At 39.7% G+C, this 18,845-nt stretch overlaps 1 protein-coding gene across 3 annotated transcripts in view; it reads left to right on the forward strand.

The window, feature by feature from the left end:
• PCSK2 (proprotein convertase subtilisin/kexin type 2) overlaps window positions 1-18,820 on the forward strand; it is a 108,388-nt gene extending 89,568 nt beyond the window's left edge. For all 3 annotated transcript variants that reach the window (XM_031504219.3, XM_085577222.1, XM_085577223.1), the window contains 4 exons: window positions 7,775-7,990; window positions 9,209-9,309; window positions 11,823-12,050; window positions 15,667-18,820. In XM_031504219.3, coding sequence (XP_031360079.2) covers window positions 7,775-7,990; window positions 9,209-9,309; window positions 11,823-12,050; window positions 15,667-16,153 — 1,032 coding nt within the window. In that variant the 3' untranslated portion in view covers window positions 16,154-18,820. The remainder of the gene's footprint in view (window positions 1-7,774; window positions 7,991-9,208; window positions 9,310-11,822; window positions 12,051-15,666) is intronic.
• The last annotated feature ends 25 nt before the right edge of the window (window positions 18,821-18,845 follow it).

Raw genomic sequence — 18,845 nt, forward strand, 5'->3', positions numbered from 1 at the left:
AATTTAATAATTGTTTTGGATTTAGAATTTCTCTCGGGTCACTCATGTATGGGCATTGTTATAGCTGTGACTGAACAGCAAAAGTTCAGATATGCCTGGACTAATATCATTCAAGAGCCTCCTTGTTTATTCACACATTCCCAGCTCCTTCTAGGAGCAGTCTGTGGTCTTTGTAAAAGACTCAGTATCATCTGTAATCTGTTTAACCTGTACATTATAAGATAGTTGGGGGAAATATGTGTGAGCCATAACTCAGAAATAAAATAAATTAGCCCAAACAAACCAACCTTGCATGGCTTTGTCTCCACCTCTTTAGTGCCATGCAGCCAAGACAACCATGGCTGCCCCCTGGTGCTGTAGGGAATGAGCCTCCTCCCCTTGGCTGATTATTGATGGGTTTCTGTATTGACAAGATCTGAAATTACCCAGAACGTCTGGGACAGTTTTCTATGGGAGCTCCACAATCACTCACTTTTCCATCCAAATTATTTCTTCCTTTTACTTGTGCCAGATTCTCCAATTCTTCATCACCAGCTCACTGTAAGCAGCACGTTCAGTTTACCATGTTTTGTGACATGATAATTAAATCTACTGCTGTGACAAACAGTGAAGCATCTAAAGCTTCAAATGCTGAGCCTCAGATGTTTTGCCTGTAACAGAGGAATTATAGTCACCTTCATGCTTCCACCCATAAAATTGGCAATGTACTGCAATAACACTGGAAGACTTGTCAAAAATTCCTTCTGAGTCTGCTCAGTTTCGTAGTATAAACTGTACAAAGGTCTGATGAGTTCAGAGTCCCTCTGAAGTCACCTTGCACTGGCTGTGATCCTGTGCAATCTTGTGATTTTCATTTATATAAAGATCCCCTTCAACACTTTGGTCTTGAGGAGAATCTTTCTTAGGTGTGTGACAGTTCTAGCAGCACTTTGATGTGTTATAGCTGCCTGATCTCTCTTCCACTAATGTTGATTGTAGAACATATAAACTTTGAACACAGGAAATTTCTATGTAATTTCTGTGTTGTCCTCATCCAATGGAGAACTTGTGTAAAAGTAGCAAAAAAGGTGGAAGAATGAAAACTGAACTAGACTTATTTTATCCTTCAAGAGAAGCAGATTTTAAATCATAATAATGGGATTTTTTTTGTAATTTGGTATATAAAATACCTTTGAATTAACTTGCTGTCATATTGCCCTCTGCTTTAATTTGTGTGGTTACACTGGAATTAACTTTCTCTTTGAATGTTAAATATCAGAGTAGGGATTTTTCTTTTCTGTTTTGTTGCTTATTTGGAGTCCCATACTCAGAGCGTTGGGCATATTACCTTTTTAATACCTTGCCTTCAGGAATGATTCTCTTCAAGAAATAATTTGCAGTATTAAGATCAGAAGGGGCCCTGAGCTCACTCCAGTTGAAGGCTCAGGAAAGAGAGAGCACAGTGACAGTGAGCTGTGCTCTGGCAAGGATTGCTCTCATCAGGAGACATGGGTCTCTCTTTTCAGGAGACATAAAATTAAGGGGAGAGCCTGCATTAGTAAACCAGTTCTGTTGGCTGTTGCAGAATTAGGAGGAACTATACTGGATTCTCCCTTAAAAACAGTATTGTTGTCCAGGAGCAATTAAACTTAATCTTGTAGTGGCAGCATCCCAGCTGTCTCCTGGCAGTATGTGCACAGAAGATGGGACAGTTCTGCCCAAAGTAGCTCTCTTTGTGTTGTGATCACAGCTTTATCTATCCTTCTTTTTCTCATTAATTTTGTAACGGAACATTTTTTTCGGATATAGTTTATTCTGATCTGGTTGGGGTTTTTTTGAGCCAGATTTTCTAGAGATATTTAAAGCCACAAGTGTATGTTAGGTATTCTCCATGGTGCTGTGAAAAACCCACTATAGAGTTGGCTGCATGTAAAGGAAGACTAACAAGCCTTTGATATAATAAATCCCCTTTTACCTAGTTTAGGTCTATAATATATGCATCACATTCTCTATTAACTGTAAAAATGTAAATCTAGTTTATTATTATTATTCAGTGTAACCCTCCTGTCTTATTAAAAAGTAGCTTTTGTAACTAAGAAACAAAAAAAAAAAAAGTAGGAATTCTTTTTATCAGCCTAGAGCTGATTCTCACCAGAGTTATGGTTCACAAATTAATGATGAAGCTGAAATATTGGTGGGCAGGAAGAAACATGCTGAGAATAAAAATGTGTTCTTAAACTAAAAGCAATACTCCAAATGTCCTAGAAGGCAATATAAGAGCTCTTGCATGGAGCAAGATTAATATCCTAAAGTAAAAATCAGTAAGTAGGGGTGATATAGAATTCTTATGCAGACTATGCATTTAATTGAGTTGACAAACACAGGTAATGTTTGCCTTGCTGCTGCCACACTTGGGAGCCCAGCTCAAAGAGGACATTGCCAAGTGTTTCATCCTTCCCACAATCTCCATTCCACTGTCACGTCCTTTAGAATTTCTCCTTCCAGAGCTACTGAGATGTGGGGGTAACTAGTCACTTGATAATGACAATGTGCTAAAAACTGCAGAAACTGTGAAACTTCATGTTTACATATCTATTTTTATTTCTTGAAGCCACCCAGCTATAACTAGGTGGACTAAGGCCAACATGTCTTCTATTTCTCATATATATTCTTCTAGCTGAAGATGTTCCTGCTCATTGCAGAGTGGAGTTGGATTAGATGGCCTTAAAAAGTCCCTTCCAACACAAACTATTCTCTGATTCTATTTTCCTTCCTTTCCTTTTCCATTACCCATTCTTGGCACGTGTTAAACTCACTCTTTGCCTCAATCATAGCTTCATTTTGGTGTGCTGTTCTCTTGGAAGGCAAATAGCACAGACAGAGGCAGCACAGAATAGCACAGTTAAGGACAGCACAATCTGCCATCACACTGGCAACTCCTTTATGGGCTAAGGCTGGGCACAAAATGGATGGAGTGTGCATGAGCTGGGTGTCAGCATAACCCATGTAACCAGAAGTTATTGGGAAAGGTACTCAAGCTGCTTTTTGTTACTAAGACACAATCCCACTCATTTTTTTAAATGTAATCTGGCTTCACTGTGGTACCTCATGGCTTTAGTTCAGGCACAGTGGTCAGCAGCATGACTGGGTCACTGAGAGGCTGCACTGCAAGGATAAATGAGCTCACAGCTGAATTAGCAAGCATTTGGGAATAGAGATTGAAAAGAGTTTCCTACAAAGATCCACAAGTATTTGGCAATTACCAGCACTGACCTGACACAGGCGAACACTCTAACCTAATGCAACTTTCAGCTGCTAGAAAATACTTATTTGGGATGTAACTAGAAAGGACTTTTAAAAACTGCTAGTTTTTAAAGATTGGGCTGAAAGTTGTGTGTGTACAATACTTGCCTAATGAGGGGGCCTTGCATTCATTGTATGCTGGACAAAACAATGCTGTGGGATTTACATATCTCTTGTATGAGCTGTGCTTACCCACTTTGGGAGCTAGAAGGCTTGGAGAGGGAGGTGGAGGTGGTAGATGGAAATCCTGTGACAACACGTCTCTTAATTAGAGACTTTCTGTGCTCTAGTATCTTGCATCCAGAATTGTATCAGCCATCATCTTAAACAGGAAAAGGCAACTTAGGTCAAGAACTAATTCCACTTATATTTTGTGATGCATCCTGTTTTTACTGTAGTGTCCAGTAAACATTTCTTATTTGCCATTTTGTGAGTCCAGTTCCTTCCAGCTGGAGGAGCCAGGGGAGTGAGGGATGTCAGGGATGCAGGAACGTGCAGGGAGGCTCCAGAAAACCCTGGCACTACAAAAAATGGGCAGCAGTTCAGGGATGCCAAGGACTCACTGCCTCCAGCTGGCTTGTGCTGCACAGCCACCTCTGCAGTAGGTGGCTATGCAACAATCAATCAAAGCTTCAGGAAACACTGGCTCAGGTACTAGCCCAGCAGGCATAATGAATGAAGACAACAACAAAGGGGGGAAAACATCATTTAATGCCAGAAGTTACATAAAGTGAGAAAGGCTGAAGTCTTCTGTCAGCTCACTTTTGCAAGGTAGTTTACAAAAGATGTTTCTCTGGGATTATGCACTTGTGGAAGATGAGAAAAAGGGATAAGAATATTTCTCAGGGATTTTTTCCTCATAGTGCAGTATTCCACTAAGGACACTGGAAATAGAAAACCATCTCATTTCTTAAAGAGAGCTTCACAGGAATCACCTGTCAATTACTAAACATATAGCCTTGCCTAAAATTTAATTCTGGATCTACCTGAATTGAGAGCTGGGCCTCTCTTGGGCTGGTATTAAATGATCCATTTTCAACTCTGAGTGAGATACGTCTTCAGATGGCTCAGAAAGGTGAGTGCAAGGCCATGCATCACTTTTGGAGGAAATGAGCAGGTGTCTACAGGATTCTGGAGGAAAGATATTCTTTAAAATGTATCTTACAACCTTGCTGGTGTTGTGTTCTTGACTCTTCCTCCAAGCTCCCTCTGGTGGTTACAGAATATGACACTGCTGCCTTCTTCAGTCTCATTCTTGGTCCCCATGTACAGCAGCCTGAGTCACACTAGTAATGTTTTTTAGGTTCACATAAGGTTGAGATGCAAATAGGAGCTTTCAGTTCACTTTAAATATGATTTTTAGTTAATGCAACTGGATTTTTTTTTTTTCTGGCTTATCATAGAATCATGGAGTGCTTTGAATAGGAAAGGACCTTAAAGGCCATCTAATTCTTGACCCCCTGCCATGCCATGAGCAGGGATGCCACCCACTAGATCAGGACTAGATCAGTTCTATTACTGCTACTATCCAGAGAATTGAAAATTCCCTTCTCCTGAAGCCATATATTTCTACCTGAAAAGGACAATGCCTGAGAACAGCCACCAAACAGTTTCCCTGTGCAGGCAGTGCCACTGTGGGTCTGACTGTGGGACATGGGAGCAACAAGTCCTAAGCATCATTGCAAATAATGCAGTTGGGCTGCTGTCAGTTTATTCCAGCACTTTTTGCTCCTCTTTCCAGTCCTGGCTAGGAAGGAAAAGCAATTGAAATTAGAGTATTAAGAGGTGAGTTGTAGGTTTTAACACTAAGACCCACTTAGGGATGGGACTCCTGTGAAAGTGATATCCTGAGGCCATTCTGAATTTACAGTAATTGCATGCATAAAATCCATCCCAGAGTTTCAGTTCCTCTGTGAATTCCCCTTGCTTCACACCAACAATCTGCTACATACATTTTGTGCCATTCTGCTACAAATTCCATCCATGGGTAAAATACCTGGCAGCATGGAACAGTCCTGCTGAGCACAGCTAAGTTTTTTCTTTGTGCTGGCCACTGCAAAGGTTAACTTCCTATTAGCACTTTAGAAAATTTCTCATGTGAAGTTGAAGTGTCCCCTCTCCCTTTCAAATGACAAGAAAGGAGATTGTTTTAAGAATGGGTCCATATATAACAAGCATCCTATTCCTGCCACCAGCAGCCATCTGCTTTCTGTGTTGGACAGCCACCTACTTTTTTGGGGCTGAGGCTGTCCAAAGCAGGTAGAGGGTTGCAAAGTGGTGTGGTGGTGTAGGTGGGCACGGTGGTGGCAAGATTGTGATGTAGCCTCTGAGAGCAGTTCAAAGACCAGGTTTGGGCTCTGTAAACTAATGGCAGTCAGAAGCAAAAGGTGGGATATGGAAAAAGTCAAAGAGAAAAAAGGCACAACTGGTCTTGTTCTACTGATTTTATTTTTAAAATAAATTGCTAGCATGATTTTCTTCTTAAAAGTGTATATTTTTGCAATAGTATTCCCCTCCCTTAAAACACAGGTGATACCAGGCTGTTGTGGAAGTTCTTAGATGGATTTCAGTAAGCTTTTTCATAGTCATTATCTTTATTATGAAAATCTATGTCCTGAGATGTTACATATACCAGTGTCAGCAATCCTGCTGTGCAATTCAGTGGATTATAATGCAACTCACTAACATGCTTGAAATAATGAGGTTGCTCTCTTCAGTGGGGTGCAATGAAAAATAGAAGCTACTGCTGGGAACTCAGATTTGATTTAAAATCCTGACTGCAAAGGTTCCCTATTAAAATGCCACTGCAGGTTACTAAGTTTGTATATTCATGTACTTCCATTTCGTGCTGGGCAATGGGAAAACCAGAAGAAATATTTTAGTCTTTTGCTCAGTGCATCTAAACAGTGTGTTAAATTCCAGCCTTGCAGACTTCTGGTGCTCTTGGAAGTAAATGTTGGGTTACTTGAACTAAACACAGAGAGGAATGGTGGCTGTGCTGGAATCAGTTGGAGATCTGAACTTTGAGTTCCACAGCACTGACCTTTGAGAGTTGAAGTTCTCACATCTGACTCTCTTTCAGGCAGCTCCTACCTCTTTCTGATTATGGAATTAGAAGGAGCTGAGTTGATCCCTTCCCACTACCTGCCTATCTGGAAGTTGGGGAGAGGGAATGGATTTCTTTTGTTCAATTAATGGCAAGCCTTTCTAGTGGCCCTTCAGCTTCAGTCACTCCTGTCCATCTCAGCATAGTTGCTGGGCCATTTTTCTGTAGATTATTTGCATGGCCTCATAACTTTATTTTCTCCTTAGAAGTAGAAGCAGCTTTGTCAGAAAAACAGCTCTGAGCCAATCATACTTTTGGGAAAAGAAATGTATTGAGAGAAAAAGGTGCTGGTAGAGCTTTTGAGCCACTGTCTGAACCTAACTGGATCTTACAAACCCAGCCTGTGAGATTATGATCTTTATCCCTTTTAAAAGAATTCTTTTAGACCATGACATGAATGCTGATGAATCCATAAAATATGCTGATGAATCCTTAGCCACAGGAGTCTTCAGGGTGTGAAGCAAACCAGGTGATAAATGGAAGTGGTTTGTGTACACAAGGTTGCAGAACTGGCTTTGGCTGCCATTTACCTGGATTTAATAACCTGCATAGGTCTGTGTATCACAGCTGAAACTTCATATATGTTTAGTTTCTACCATATTTCTCCTTTATAGATGCTCAACTTTACAATTAGATGTACAGTTGTTTTGCCAAGTGATGAGGGCAATTTAAAGGACATGGACACCAATAAAGAATGGTCTTATTTTACTACAAATACTAAGGCAACACAGAGGCAAAACAATACATTTAATAAAACAATAAGCTCACTATGCACTTGTCTTCAGCAACAAACAAAACAAGCAAGATAATGCACCTAATCAGTACTGTATGAGAGAGAGAGAACAGTGGTTGAGAAAGATACATCACCAATTGCCTAAATACTTTACCATCATCCAGAGCCTGCAGTCGCTGGGTCTGTTGCAGGGACAATTTGGGGAACTTTCCATGGAACTGGGAGATCCTAGAAATGTGTTCACTTCTAATTCAGGTCTCCAAAATTGCTACAAATGGGGTGTTCCAGCTTTTTTAGTACTCTTCCCAGCCAACAGCGACCAGAGCCCAGGCCATGGTGGGGATAGGGGTTTCCTGCAAATAAACATCTGGTGATGTCACTTGGGAAGGTTTCTTAAAATTATACATTTATTAGCATATCTTACAGATAGTTACACAAGATTATGTGAAAGTTCCTAAAGCAGCTTGGTCAGTCTGTATTGAAGGTTCTTTTGGTAAATGGCTAACTTAGCATCTATTACATGATTTTCAGGATTCATCTAAGTCAGCTTTGGCTTGGGCCTGTTCAAGCCTGAGCACGAAACTTCAGAAGTTTCAAGTTGCTGCTATCTCCTATTTGCTGTTTAACTCCAGAGGGATTTTCCCCTGTCACAGGGCCGGGGTGGAAAAGGCAGCATCTATGTGTGGGCCTCTGGAGATGGAGGCAGCTATGATGACTGTAACTGTGATGGTTATGCATCGAGCATGTGGACCATCTCCATCAATTCTGCCATAAACGATGGCCGGACAGCTCTGTATGATGAAAGCTGCTCTTCAACCTTAGCCTCCACCTTTAGTAATGGCAGGAAGAGAAATCCAGAGGCTGGAGTGGTGAGTCCTGATACTCCTGTGCTGCTGTTGCTGTCTTTGTGCATGATGTTTGTCTATCTGCATGACCTATTGCAACTCTGTGTACTTTGAAGCAGCAGATTTGAGATGAATATATTCTCATTTGCAGTATGTAATGGTGCCAAACCTGTCAGCTGAAAAGATGTGGGATTTTTACTGAGAACAGCAATGATCTTCTAGAGCTTCAAAGGAAAGTTGGTGCTTTCCTTTGTCAGAAACCAGATTACAGAGTTCAGTTGCCTTCTTTCTGGAGGACATTGTGTCAAAAGGTCTCTGTAAAAATCTAAGTTAACATCTGAGATCATATTTACTTGTACTGGCAGACTTCTGCTGTACAAGCAGCACAGAGCAGAATGACATTTAGTCACCCACAGAGGACATATGGGCGTTCAGATTACCAGAGCCTGCTGTTGCTGCAAGGCCATACCTATACTGGAAAACAGGCAGATTCTGTTCAATTGTATTTGGGATTCTCTTCCACTGTGGTGATCACTGCTCTTCAGCTCTTCAGCACCTTCAGACTAGCCAGGACTTAGTTCAGTTCACAGCATGGAAAATTCAGGTGTGCTGACTCAAGGTTAGTTTTTGCAAAAAGCTGTTGTACATTTTCCATGGCCCTGTCTCAAACCCTCAAGACACACTGTGCAATCCTAAATGCCCACATGCAGTAGCAGACAGAGCACTGGTTTCTGTCTTCAGTCAGCTCTGGGACATTACCAGCCAAAATGATCTGTGGCATCTTTGTAATTATTGCCACAAAATGCATTTCTGAGGTTTTCGTCTGGTCTCTGCTGGTGACTAATCTGCACAGAAGACAGCAGCCTGTTGTTGCTGCTGGTCTCAGAGTTGGACAAATATTAAAAAGCTCAATAGTGTTAACAATTCTAGTTTCAAATATTTTTGATAATCAGAAAGGAATTTAAGGCCTTTGGTTAAACTGTGTTTGTAAGAAATAGATGGGTTCTAAGTGAAAATGACCACTGGTTTACTACCTGATGACTTGGTCTTTCATTTGTGCTCCAAATGTGTCTCACGGTGGTTTTAAATTTATACACTCTTCCAAAAAAAGAGAACATATCGTGGGCATGAACACAATTAAAGAACAAGGGCACAAACACCACTTTCTGTATTTTTCTGAGTCTGTAGCTGCAACAAAAATGGGATCTCTGGTTTCATTAATTACATCTAATATCATTGCAGGCTACAACAGATCTGTATGGCAACTGCACCCTGCGTCATTCGGGCACGTCTGCAGCCGCCCCTGAAGCAGCCGGAGTGTTCGCCCTGGCCCTGGAGGCTAAGTATGCTGCTGAGAAATTCCTCCTGAGCTCTGGAGAGGAGAGGGCTGTGCTGTTTCATGGTTTCATCATTCCAGTTGGCTGGCTGTGGCACCAGGCTGCAATAACCAGCTCAAAAGCCGCCTGGTGCAGTGGTGACGTGCATGGTGACTTGCAGATGGAGCAACAGCCTTGCCAAAGTTGCATGGAAGATGGATTTTGGCTGTCTGGCTCTCTCTGTGTCCTCCCCATCCTCTAGAAGTGTTAGACTTCTCTAGCACTGTTTGGAGGAAGAGATTATTTAATTTCTCCACATGTCCTCTGTGAAACGCCCAGCCTACAAAAGCATAAGAATGACCCTGTAATATGAGACAGGAATTCCTGTTGTGCCAGGATACTGGCTGAAATGACAGAAGCTTAGGAAGAGGACAAGAAATGGGGATAAAGAGTGATCTTTCAACAAGAGCTTTGTCAATCCATGATTGACAAAAAAATTCAGTAGGTCTCTTCTGTTTAATAGCAACCAGCAGATTGATCTTCCTTGAAGTTGTCTAATGCTTTTACAAATTATCTGTATTTGGCACATAGGTCATCCAGTAACAATCAGTTCCTCAATTTTTTTTTTTTTGCAGTGGTGGTGTGGAATGTTTTCTTTGTTTTCTTAACCCATTGCTGGTAGCTTGTTTCTGAGCTGTGTAATTGCTCTGCTACATGAAGGAATAAATATCCATTGTCTGTTTACCATCTCCATGATATTCCTGGCACTGGGAACCTTTTTTATACCTTGGAGTCATTATCTTCTTCTCTATTGATTAGGAAAAGTTTTCCTTTCAATAACTTTTACCACCTTTTTACTTTATGTTATCTTTTTCATGAACTGAGGCAACATTTGCTTAGTTACAGAGCTGCAGTTGCTGTAACCAGGGCATGAAGTGAGTACTATGTGCACAGTTTCCTTCAACAGTGCAAAATAATGAAGATTTGTGAGAGGAGGCCAAGTTTACATTAGCAGAGCGATGACTGTCGTGCTCAGAACGTGACTTGGTCCAAGCCTCATTTTTCAGGTTTTATACATGTAAAACACATGACAAATGTTTAGTTTTGGATGATCATTCCTTCTTCTATCAAATTCATTCAGTGGGACAGCCACTATATAAAATATTAATATGGCCATAAAAATGTAAATTTTTAATGAATTTTCTGACCACTGAATGTTTAAACTGAACTGGAACCTAGATATCAGTAATAATTATCATTCCTCTTCATTTCAGCCACACATAAAGACTGGAGTTAGTCTCCCATTATCATGAATAGGAATTAGACTTAATACCCCTGGCTTGCACTAGAATTTCTAGGCTTTGCTGGGAAGGCAGCAGGAGAGAGAAGGAGCTGTCAGTGTCTCCCATATCCTTCTAGCTGTATTGAATTTTATTGTGCAGAACTATCCTGGATGAGCCTTGCCAGGATCACTGACAATCTCCCATGAAGCCTGTTCGTGTCTGCATTATGTCTGTCAGCTCATACACAGCATAGAATGGATATATCTCTCAAACCAGACCAACCTATGAAATAGAAAGTACAGCTTTAAAATATGTAGCAAGCTCTTAAAAGATCTCAATAAGAATGATCTCTTCTTTTCAGCTGCCTTGTGTCACCTTGGGGGAATGACAGTAATTGGCTTTTCTGGTGTACATTCAGCACGCACACATGCTTATTACTTGGGGCACAGAAAGCTGAAAAGCAGATCCTTTTTGGCTGATGGTTTGAATCAGACATATTGTGATATTGAAAGAGTTCATCATAAAACTACTGGAATAGCTTTAGTTATGTAGAATTAGAATGTCAGTTCTAAAGTTTTCAGAATAATAAGTGCCCTTCCTGTTATCATAATCACTGTACATCTAGGAAGACAAGAGAAGATGATGAAAAATAACCATTGCAGCTAGGCAAATGTTACTTGACTGCATGCATCCATGCTAATATAACATGGGTGAAAAGCCTCTGCCATACCTTCTACTGCAAAGCTGCAGCCACCCACAGCCCATGTATCCATAGGCACAGAATCCTAACATTACTAACTCCTGGATCATTAGAGCTCATCAGCTTTATTAGAGTAGGGCTTCTGAGGGTAGATCTTGGAAGGTCCATGGGAAAAGCAGGAGGAGCAGGCAAGAAAAAGGGGGCAAGATCTAAGAGGAAAGCTAGGTGAAATTTTTTTATAAACTTTGACTTTTTTGCATTTCTCTCTGGATCTGGTGTAATATCTTCCTCATGTTATTAGTTTAAAGATGCATGTTGGAACTATAATGTCTAGTTAAAATAAGTTACTTTTGATCAGAAGTGATTTTGCAATTTTAGAGAACATATTTGGAAAAGTACAATAGGCTTCAAAGCTGTTCTTGTTTCCACTGAGATCAGTAGAATTTTGGTGTTATTCATAGAAGAAAATTTACCCAAAGCCTTACTCAAGCACAGTTTTTCTTTAGCATGTGCTTGAAAATTCTGTAATGTCTGTTTCTCACGGTGCTCTTCCACAGCTTGCACCTGACCTGGAGGGACATGCAGCATCTGACAGTGCTCACCTCCAAGAGGAACCAGCTGCACGACGAGGTTCACAGGTGGCGCAGGAACGGCGTCGGGCTGGAGTTCAACCATTTGTTTGGCTATGGTGTCCTGGATGCAGGAGCCATGGTTAAGATGGCAAAAGACTGGAAGACTGTTCCTGAGAGATTCCATTGTGTTGGAGGGTCAATACAGGAACCCGAGTAAGTGAATAGTTGAGTGGATGTGGTTGGCTTCTTCCAGGCATCTGGGAGACTGCAAGCATGCAATTATGTTGACAAAGAAACTTAATGAGTTTTTTTTTGTTTCCTAAGAAACCATAAAAATACCAGTAATAAGTTGATAAAACATTTTTTATAAACAATGCTTGATGAAACTACATGATCTCTCAGTTCCTGGCTTGCTGGAGCAGTACATTCTATAGCCCATCCTATATGCTAGTGCCTGTAGTGTTAATAGCAACAACCATTTCTCCTGGGCACTCACAGCTATGTTTGTGCTGAAGTTTCTGTGAAAAAAAGAACCTAGCCCCAAATGAAAATCTGTGAGACCAGCACTGTAAATTACATACTCTGCTGCCACATGAAATATCTATCAGCCAGGTCATATCTCATTGTGAGATTCCTCAGCAGACAATTTTATCTCCAGAAGACTGAAACAATCACCTACAGGTACCAGCACTGAACACTGCAGCATTTAATTGTGCTTGCTTTAAGCTCTTTGATTCTCTAATTTCAGGGTAAGTAGTCAGGTTGTTTTCTGATTTACCTTTATGTGCTAAAGTGAATGAGTCAACAAATGAATGAATGAATACTAATTGACTACAACAGCTTTAGTTTAATTTAAGTAATTGAAATACTAACTTAATAGTGGCCTAAATTTTATCTATACCGTTTGAAATTTGACTTTCCAGTGCCATTTTTGAAGGCAACATTATTCTGTTGGAAAAATAAAACAAACCAGGATGCCACCCTGGCACATAGCTTAGTCAGGGAAAGAATGAGTTTTCCCCCAACCTTGCAAATTGAATTTGCATGATTCAAAGTTCTACAGCTGAGCTCTGAGTTTTAATTTATCTGTCCTATGCATACTCACAGGTAAAAAATGAGAGTACCAAAGCTAGTTTTAGGATATCTCTAATTTATTAATAATTAAATGCACAATAATCTCATTTATCTTAGGGCAGCTCCATTTACTGAAATGGGGATCATCCTAGAGGACGAGAGAACATTTCTTTCTGTAGGCTGTAAGGATGCCCTCCTGTCCATTGCCTGACACACCTGTATATTAACAGCACTGCTGTAATATTTGTGTTCCTCAACGAAAATGTCACTGACAGGAGATGATAAGCATTATGAAGTGCAGCATGTACCTTTTTTGAATTACACTGTAAAAAAATAGCTAGCTAAGTCCCAGCATCTCCAGAGACTCCTTGGAAATTAAAACTCTGCATTTCTGCTGTGGATAAGTGGGTTATTCTTTCAGTTTGGTTTGATGAAGCAACATTTTATATTTATATTCTCTATATTTTTATTTAAGTATAGATATTTGTATACATCATATATGTATTTGGTATAGACTTATGAAGGTGAGTATTTGATATGGAGGTGTGTTTCAGAGCAGCATTGTCAATTAAGTAAAAGGCCAGGAAATAATTAACAGAGATAATATACTGTGTGCTGAAAGCAATCAGTATTTAAAATAGAAACATTTGTTAGCAACAGGAACTCCCTCTGCTCATTTCCCACACATACAAAAGTGGATATACTGTATATATATGGCTACTATGCCATGGACATACTATATATATGTGTGTGTATATATATATATATATATATATACATATACACACAAGCTGGGTAGTGGCACATGGCAAAGCTGTGCCACTTTCTCTTCTTCACCTTGGTGTCAGGCTTTTTCCACTAACCCTGGTTTTTTTTGTTTCTTTAGGAAAATTCACCCAGACTAGAATAATTATTCTAGTGAAGCAGAGACTATTAGATCCTAGTGAATAGGAAAGGGGGAAATAGAGGAAGCCTCTTCTCATGTTTTTAGAGAGCTGAGAGAACTTCTGCACTGCAGTACTTGAGAAAGTGGAGAGAAAAGCTTTTTGCAGTTGTCAAGCCTTCTACAGAGCAGATGTGGTGGGAACACATTGCTCTTGTTTCTTTGAGCTTTGGTCTGGACAGGAAGAAAAGACTCACACTGCAATGTTCTTCCTCATTAACTGAAGGAGATAAAACACTTGTCACATCTCTGGGAATGAAGCAGTGTTTGACAAAGCTTTGTCCACTGTGTGAAGAGGCTGTGAGAAAATATGAATTTAGATTGAGTTGAGATTGAGGCTTCCCATGCAGAGAAACTTGTAAGCAAGTGGTAACTGTGAAATTACAATCCTTCACCTCTGTCTGCACCTAGTGCATTTTTCTTGTGCCTTGGCACGTAAAATAAGTATCTCAAGAGCATTATATTAAATGCTCAAATATTTCAGCTATACAATATTATATCAGCTTCTGCTCTATAATACTCAGAACAACACAGGCTTTTCAGTTTAAACTAAGTGTTTAAATGCCTTGAGGATCTTAATCTAAATGATGTTTTGCTCTGCAAGTACTTCCAAGAAGGCAATACTCTGTGGAAGGGGGACAGAGACTAGCCTGAGCCACTTAGTGATGTACCAAGTGTAATATCTGGAGCTCATCTCAAGAAGAAAAGAATTCCTGGAAGCTAGGCTTGAGTGAAATGCTTTCACTGATCTCTAAAGAACATGGTATTTCATTAGCAGAGGGAAAAAGCTGGTACTGATTTCTTTTGAAAAGAAGGTATTCATTACCACAGTGTAGGCAATGCCCTTCAAAAGATTCTCAATTTGCACAACTAAGGTCAGGGAGAAGCCACTGGAAGACAAGATAATGACAAGGTGACTGGAGTCGTTTGTGACTTGGTCCCTTTTGTAATGATTGCTGTAATTCTTGTCTTTCAATTATTTCTTTTGGACAGAGGAAAATGTCACACTGCTCACAGAACACTGATGCTGAAGATGTAGAGTATTTTTACACTTTCCATGTATTCTGCCAGCCAGTTTCTGAGGCAGTGGATAATTGAAGTTGCATCCTGACCCCAACAGGTTATAAGGCACTTTACAGCCTCAGCTCCCATGCCAGACAGCACTTTGGTAACTCAGTAAATACGTGCAGTTTCTTTCCTTGGTGTATGTACTCGTGTACAGGAGCTGTTCAAGGGTGGAAATCTTCATGGAAAACTATTTTTCAAATGAGCAGACTCCAGCATCCCACACTTGTGCTGGTTTCCAAAGCAGAACAAGGACATAGGCTTTAACGTGACTGCACTGAAATTCTGTGCAATTGGTTCCTCCAACACCAGAGAACCATTTGCTGCTGTCATTAAGGAAACTGGCATGACTGACTACCCATGGTTCTTTTACTAAGTATGCACATTGTTATGCAATTACCCAATATAGGAGTGATAAGTAAAGACAACCATTAATGTTAGTCCTTAAAGAGCAGTATGTGTGCTAGTTCTCTCTTTGTGTAGGTGTACATTTCATAATGATTATTATGAAATAATAATAACAATAATGTCATAATCATTATTTTCAAATTAAGGTTTTGGTATAATTTTCTAAACGGGGAATATTTGCTTTCTGGCTAAGTTTGAAACTATTATTATCTCCTTACTTCTTCATGTATTAATAAGGAAAATCACACATTGTTTTTCTGTGAGGCACAAAAAGCCAGTAGTTTCAGCACAAGCCGTATCGTACTGCTTGACTTGCCTTCACTATCTTTTGACCCGCAGAAAGATACCAGCAAGTGGCAAACTGCTGCTGAGGCTGACAACGGACGCGTGTGAGGGGAAGGAGAACTTTGTGCGGTACCTGGAACACGTGCAGGCCGTGATAACCGTGAATTCCACGCGCCGAGGAGACCTCAACATCAACATGACCTCGCCGATGGGAACCAAGTCCATCCTGCTGAGCCGGCGGCCCAGGGATGATGACTCCAAGGTGGGTTTTGACAAATGGCCTTTCATGACGACTCACACGTGGGGAGAAGACCCCCGAGGCACCTGGGCTCTGGAGATCGGCTTTGTCGGCAGCCAGCCCCAGCGGGGTGTGCTGAAGGAGTGGACGCTGATGCTGCATGGGACTCAGAGTGCACCGTACATAGACCAAATCGTAAAAGATTATCAGTCCAAACTGGCCATGTCCAAGAAGGAAGAGCTGGAAGAAGAGTTAGATGAAGCAGTGGAGAGAAGCCTGAAGAGTATACTGAGCAAGAAGTAGTGCTGTGTTGCATGATGGTGTCTTTCCTTCCCCACACCCCTCTACTCACCGTTCTACTATCCAAACCTCTGTGTTAGACGTATTACAATGATTGTCTCTGTAGACAAATTATCACCCTATCTTGATTTTAAAGTCTTATATCTCGTCAATAATTATTTTAATTGCCACTGAAGCAGTCCATTTTTTATCTCTAAACCACAAAATATACTCCCACCAAATACTATGTACAGTTTGTGACTGTAAATGATGATTTTTTTCTTTTGTGTCATACAAATAGGTAATAACCTGCAAAGAAGTTAATGGCTTTTCCCTTCATATTTCTGTGGTAAATGTTTGTATTAAAAAAAGAGTGAATTTTAACACTGGAAGTTGGTGATAATTGAGCACATTTTAAAAAATGACTGCAAGAGAGGGAATCACAAAGAGGTTGTCTGGAGAGGTCTTTGAACATGCTCCTTCTGCATCACTGACTTCAGTGGGACTTCCTCCACTGGGTTCAACCAAAGTACCTCTAGACCCCACAAAAAGAAATAATCCAGAGATAAGGAAAACTCACCAATCTGATTTGCAGAAATCCAATTCTTTTGAGAGTTTTATTGCATACTACAGTTACACTACATACACACTTCAGATACAGGATGGATCAACAGATATGCAATAAGGAAGGCAAAATGATGCCAAAGCTGGGTGGCAGGGAGAAGTGATTTAAAAACCAGGTCAGGGCCTTCTAGAAGCACAAGTCCCAGTTTTGCTGGATTTTTTTTTTTTTTTAGTTTGGTTGTTTTGGGGATTCTTTTCCTGTGTTGTTGTTTTTTTGTTTTGTAATTTTGGCAATTTAAATCAATTTACCATCTCACAGCAGAACAAGCACATAGGGATGAGCTGTAGGATTTCTGGCAGCTTGTGTGCATCTGCTGGTCTCTCTACTGAGATGTTCTCCAGCACTGTAAAATGAGGCTGTGTCAGCACCACGAACCACAGACACCTGTTTTCTGGGGTTTGCAACCCAGCTGCCAGTAAGCTGCTGTGGGGAAAATTTGAAGCACACAGTTTCAGTCCCAAAGCAATTTTTAATTTAATTTTTTTAAAGCTATATATTTGCTGGTATTATGTTATACAAATATATTTAAGGAGAAAAATATGCTGAAGTTATTAAAGTGTAATGCAATGTTGGCCTTCTTGAGAAATAAAATGTAGTATATTTGGGAAGATTTGTTGGCAGTCATTGTTTTTTCTGTTTAAAGTAAGTCCCACCTTGACTTTTTGGACATGAGTTAAAGTCCACTTCTCTCACCCTCAAGAGTATGCTCTGGCTATTGCTGCAAAACATAACATTCTCCCTGGTGGGAATTGCTGATGGAAGCAACCCCTACATGTTCTCAGGTGTGAGATCCCAAATTTAACCTTTGAGAAATATTCTGCAAATATTTAGGCACTTGCACTAAAGCCCATCAGTGGACCTACTTAAATGGTAATTTTAAGCAGGTATTTCAGATCTTTGCAGGATCCAGGATCTGCATTTTAGCAGTGACTAGTTTCAGCATTTTATTATGTATTTTTAGTATGCAGAGTATGAATCTAAGATGTTTTAATAAGAGTTGTCCTGGTTGGTCCGGTGCATAGCAGTAGAAACACATTCAGTAAGTAAATATTTATCTAACAAATTAAAAACGTAACCCAAAGTTTCTATGGTGGACATGTTTCACTTAAGAATGTATGAGAATAATGTTAACTCAAGAGACTATCCATCTTTTATTTTTCCATAAGAGCCCCGTTCTTTCCTTTTCCAAATGAAAAATAAACAGCTCAACCTACTCAAAGTCTGTGTAAATTACACTCTAAAGCCAGGCCAAGCAGCCTCACACTACTCACAGGTTTCTCATTGTGTGCAGCAGTCCCATCAGAAAAATTTACTACATATATATATATTTATGCACACACTTGTATGACTAAATACATACACACCCGTGGTATCACTCTCTGTGTGTTATATATATATATATATATATATATATATATATATATATATAACATACAATATATATATATTCAGAGTACGTTACGTATATTTGCATATAAATACGTCTAGAATTACATATGGTATGTCAGGTATAATACACATACATCATAACTTTTTGTGTGTATGTGATCAAAGAAAGAGATTACTGAAAGTTTTAACTGGGCTTCTAAAATTTGGAAAGGTTTTGGAATAAGAAAAGGCCATCTGGAATTCTTAAATGAACATGTACATGACTTTCCATTGCATTCATTTTGCAGTTGTCTGTTCAATTATTAAATATCTTATAAAGCAACAAAATAACTAGATGAATGTCCATATTTTCATAATGCTGACATAATTTAGTAATTGAAGAATCATAATAATGAGTGATATACAGAAATGGTGAATTTTGATACAATTATATATATAAAATTACATTTATATACAATATAGAGATCTACTTCAAATTCTTGGGGATTTTTGCTTCAGGGAATCACCGAAAAATATGTCCAGTTAGACTGAGTTTTTATGGTATTGCTGATGGAAAAGAAAGTTAATTTGTTAGTATTTATAATAAAAGGAAAAATTAAGCTCATGATGCAAAACAGGTGAGCCCTGTGATGATGTTTTATAATATCAGTAAAATAAAGAGCTGTTATAAACTGGCAGGTCCTATCATCATTGCTTATCTGA

This window comes from Lonchura striata, chromosome 3 (genome assembly GCF_050655825.1).
Source record: "Lonchura striata isolate lonStrDom1 chromosome 3, ASM5065582v1, whole genome shotgun sequence".
Lineage (NCBI taxonomy): Eukaryota > Metazoa > Chordata > Aves > Passeriformes > Estrildidae > Lonchura > Lonchura striata.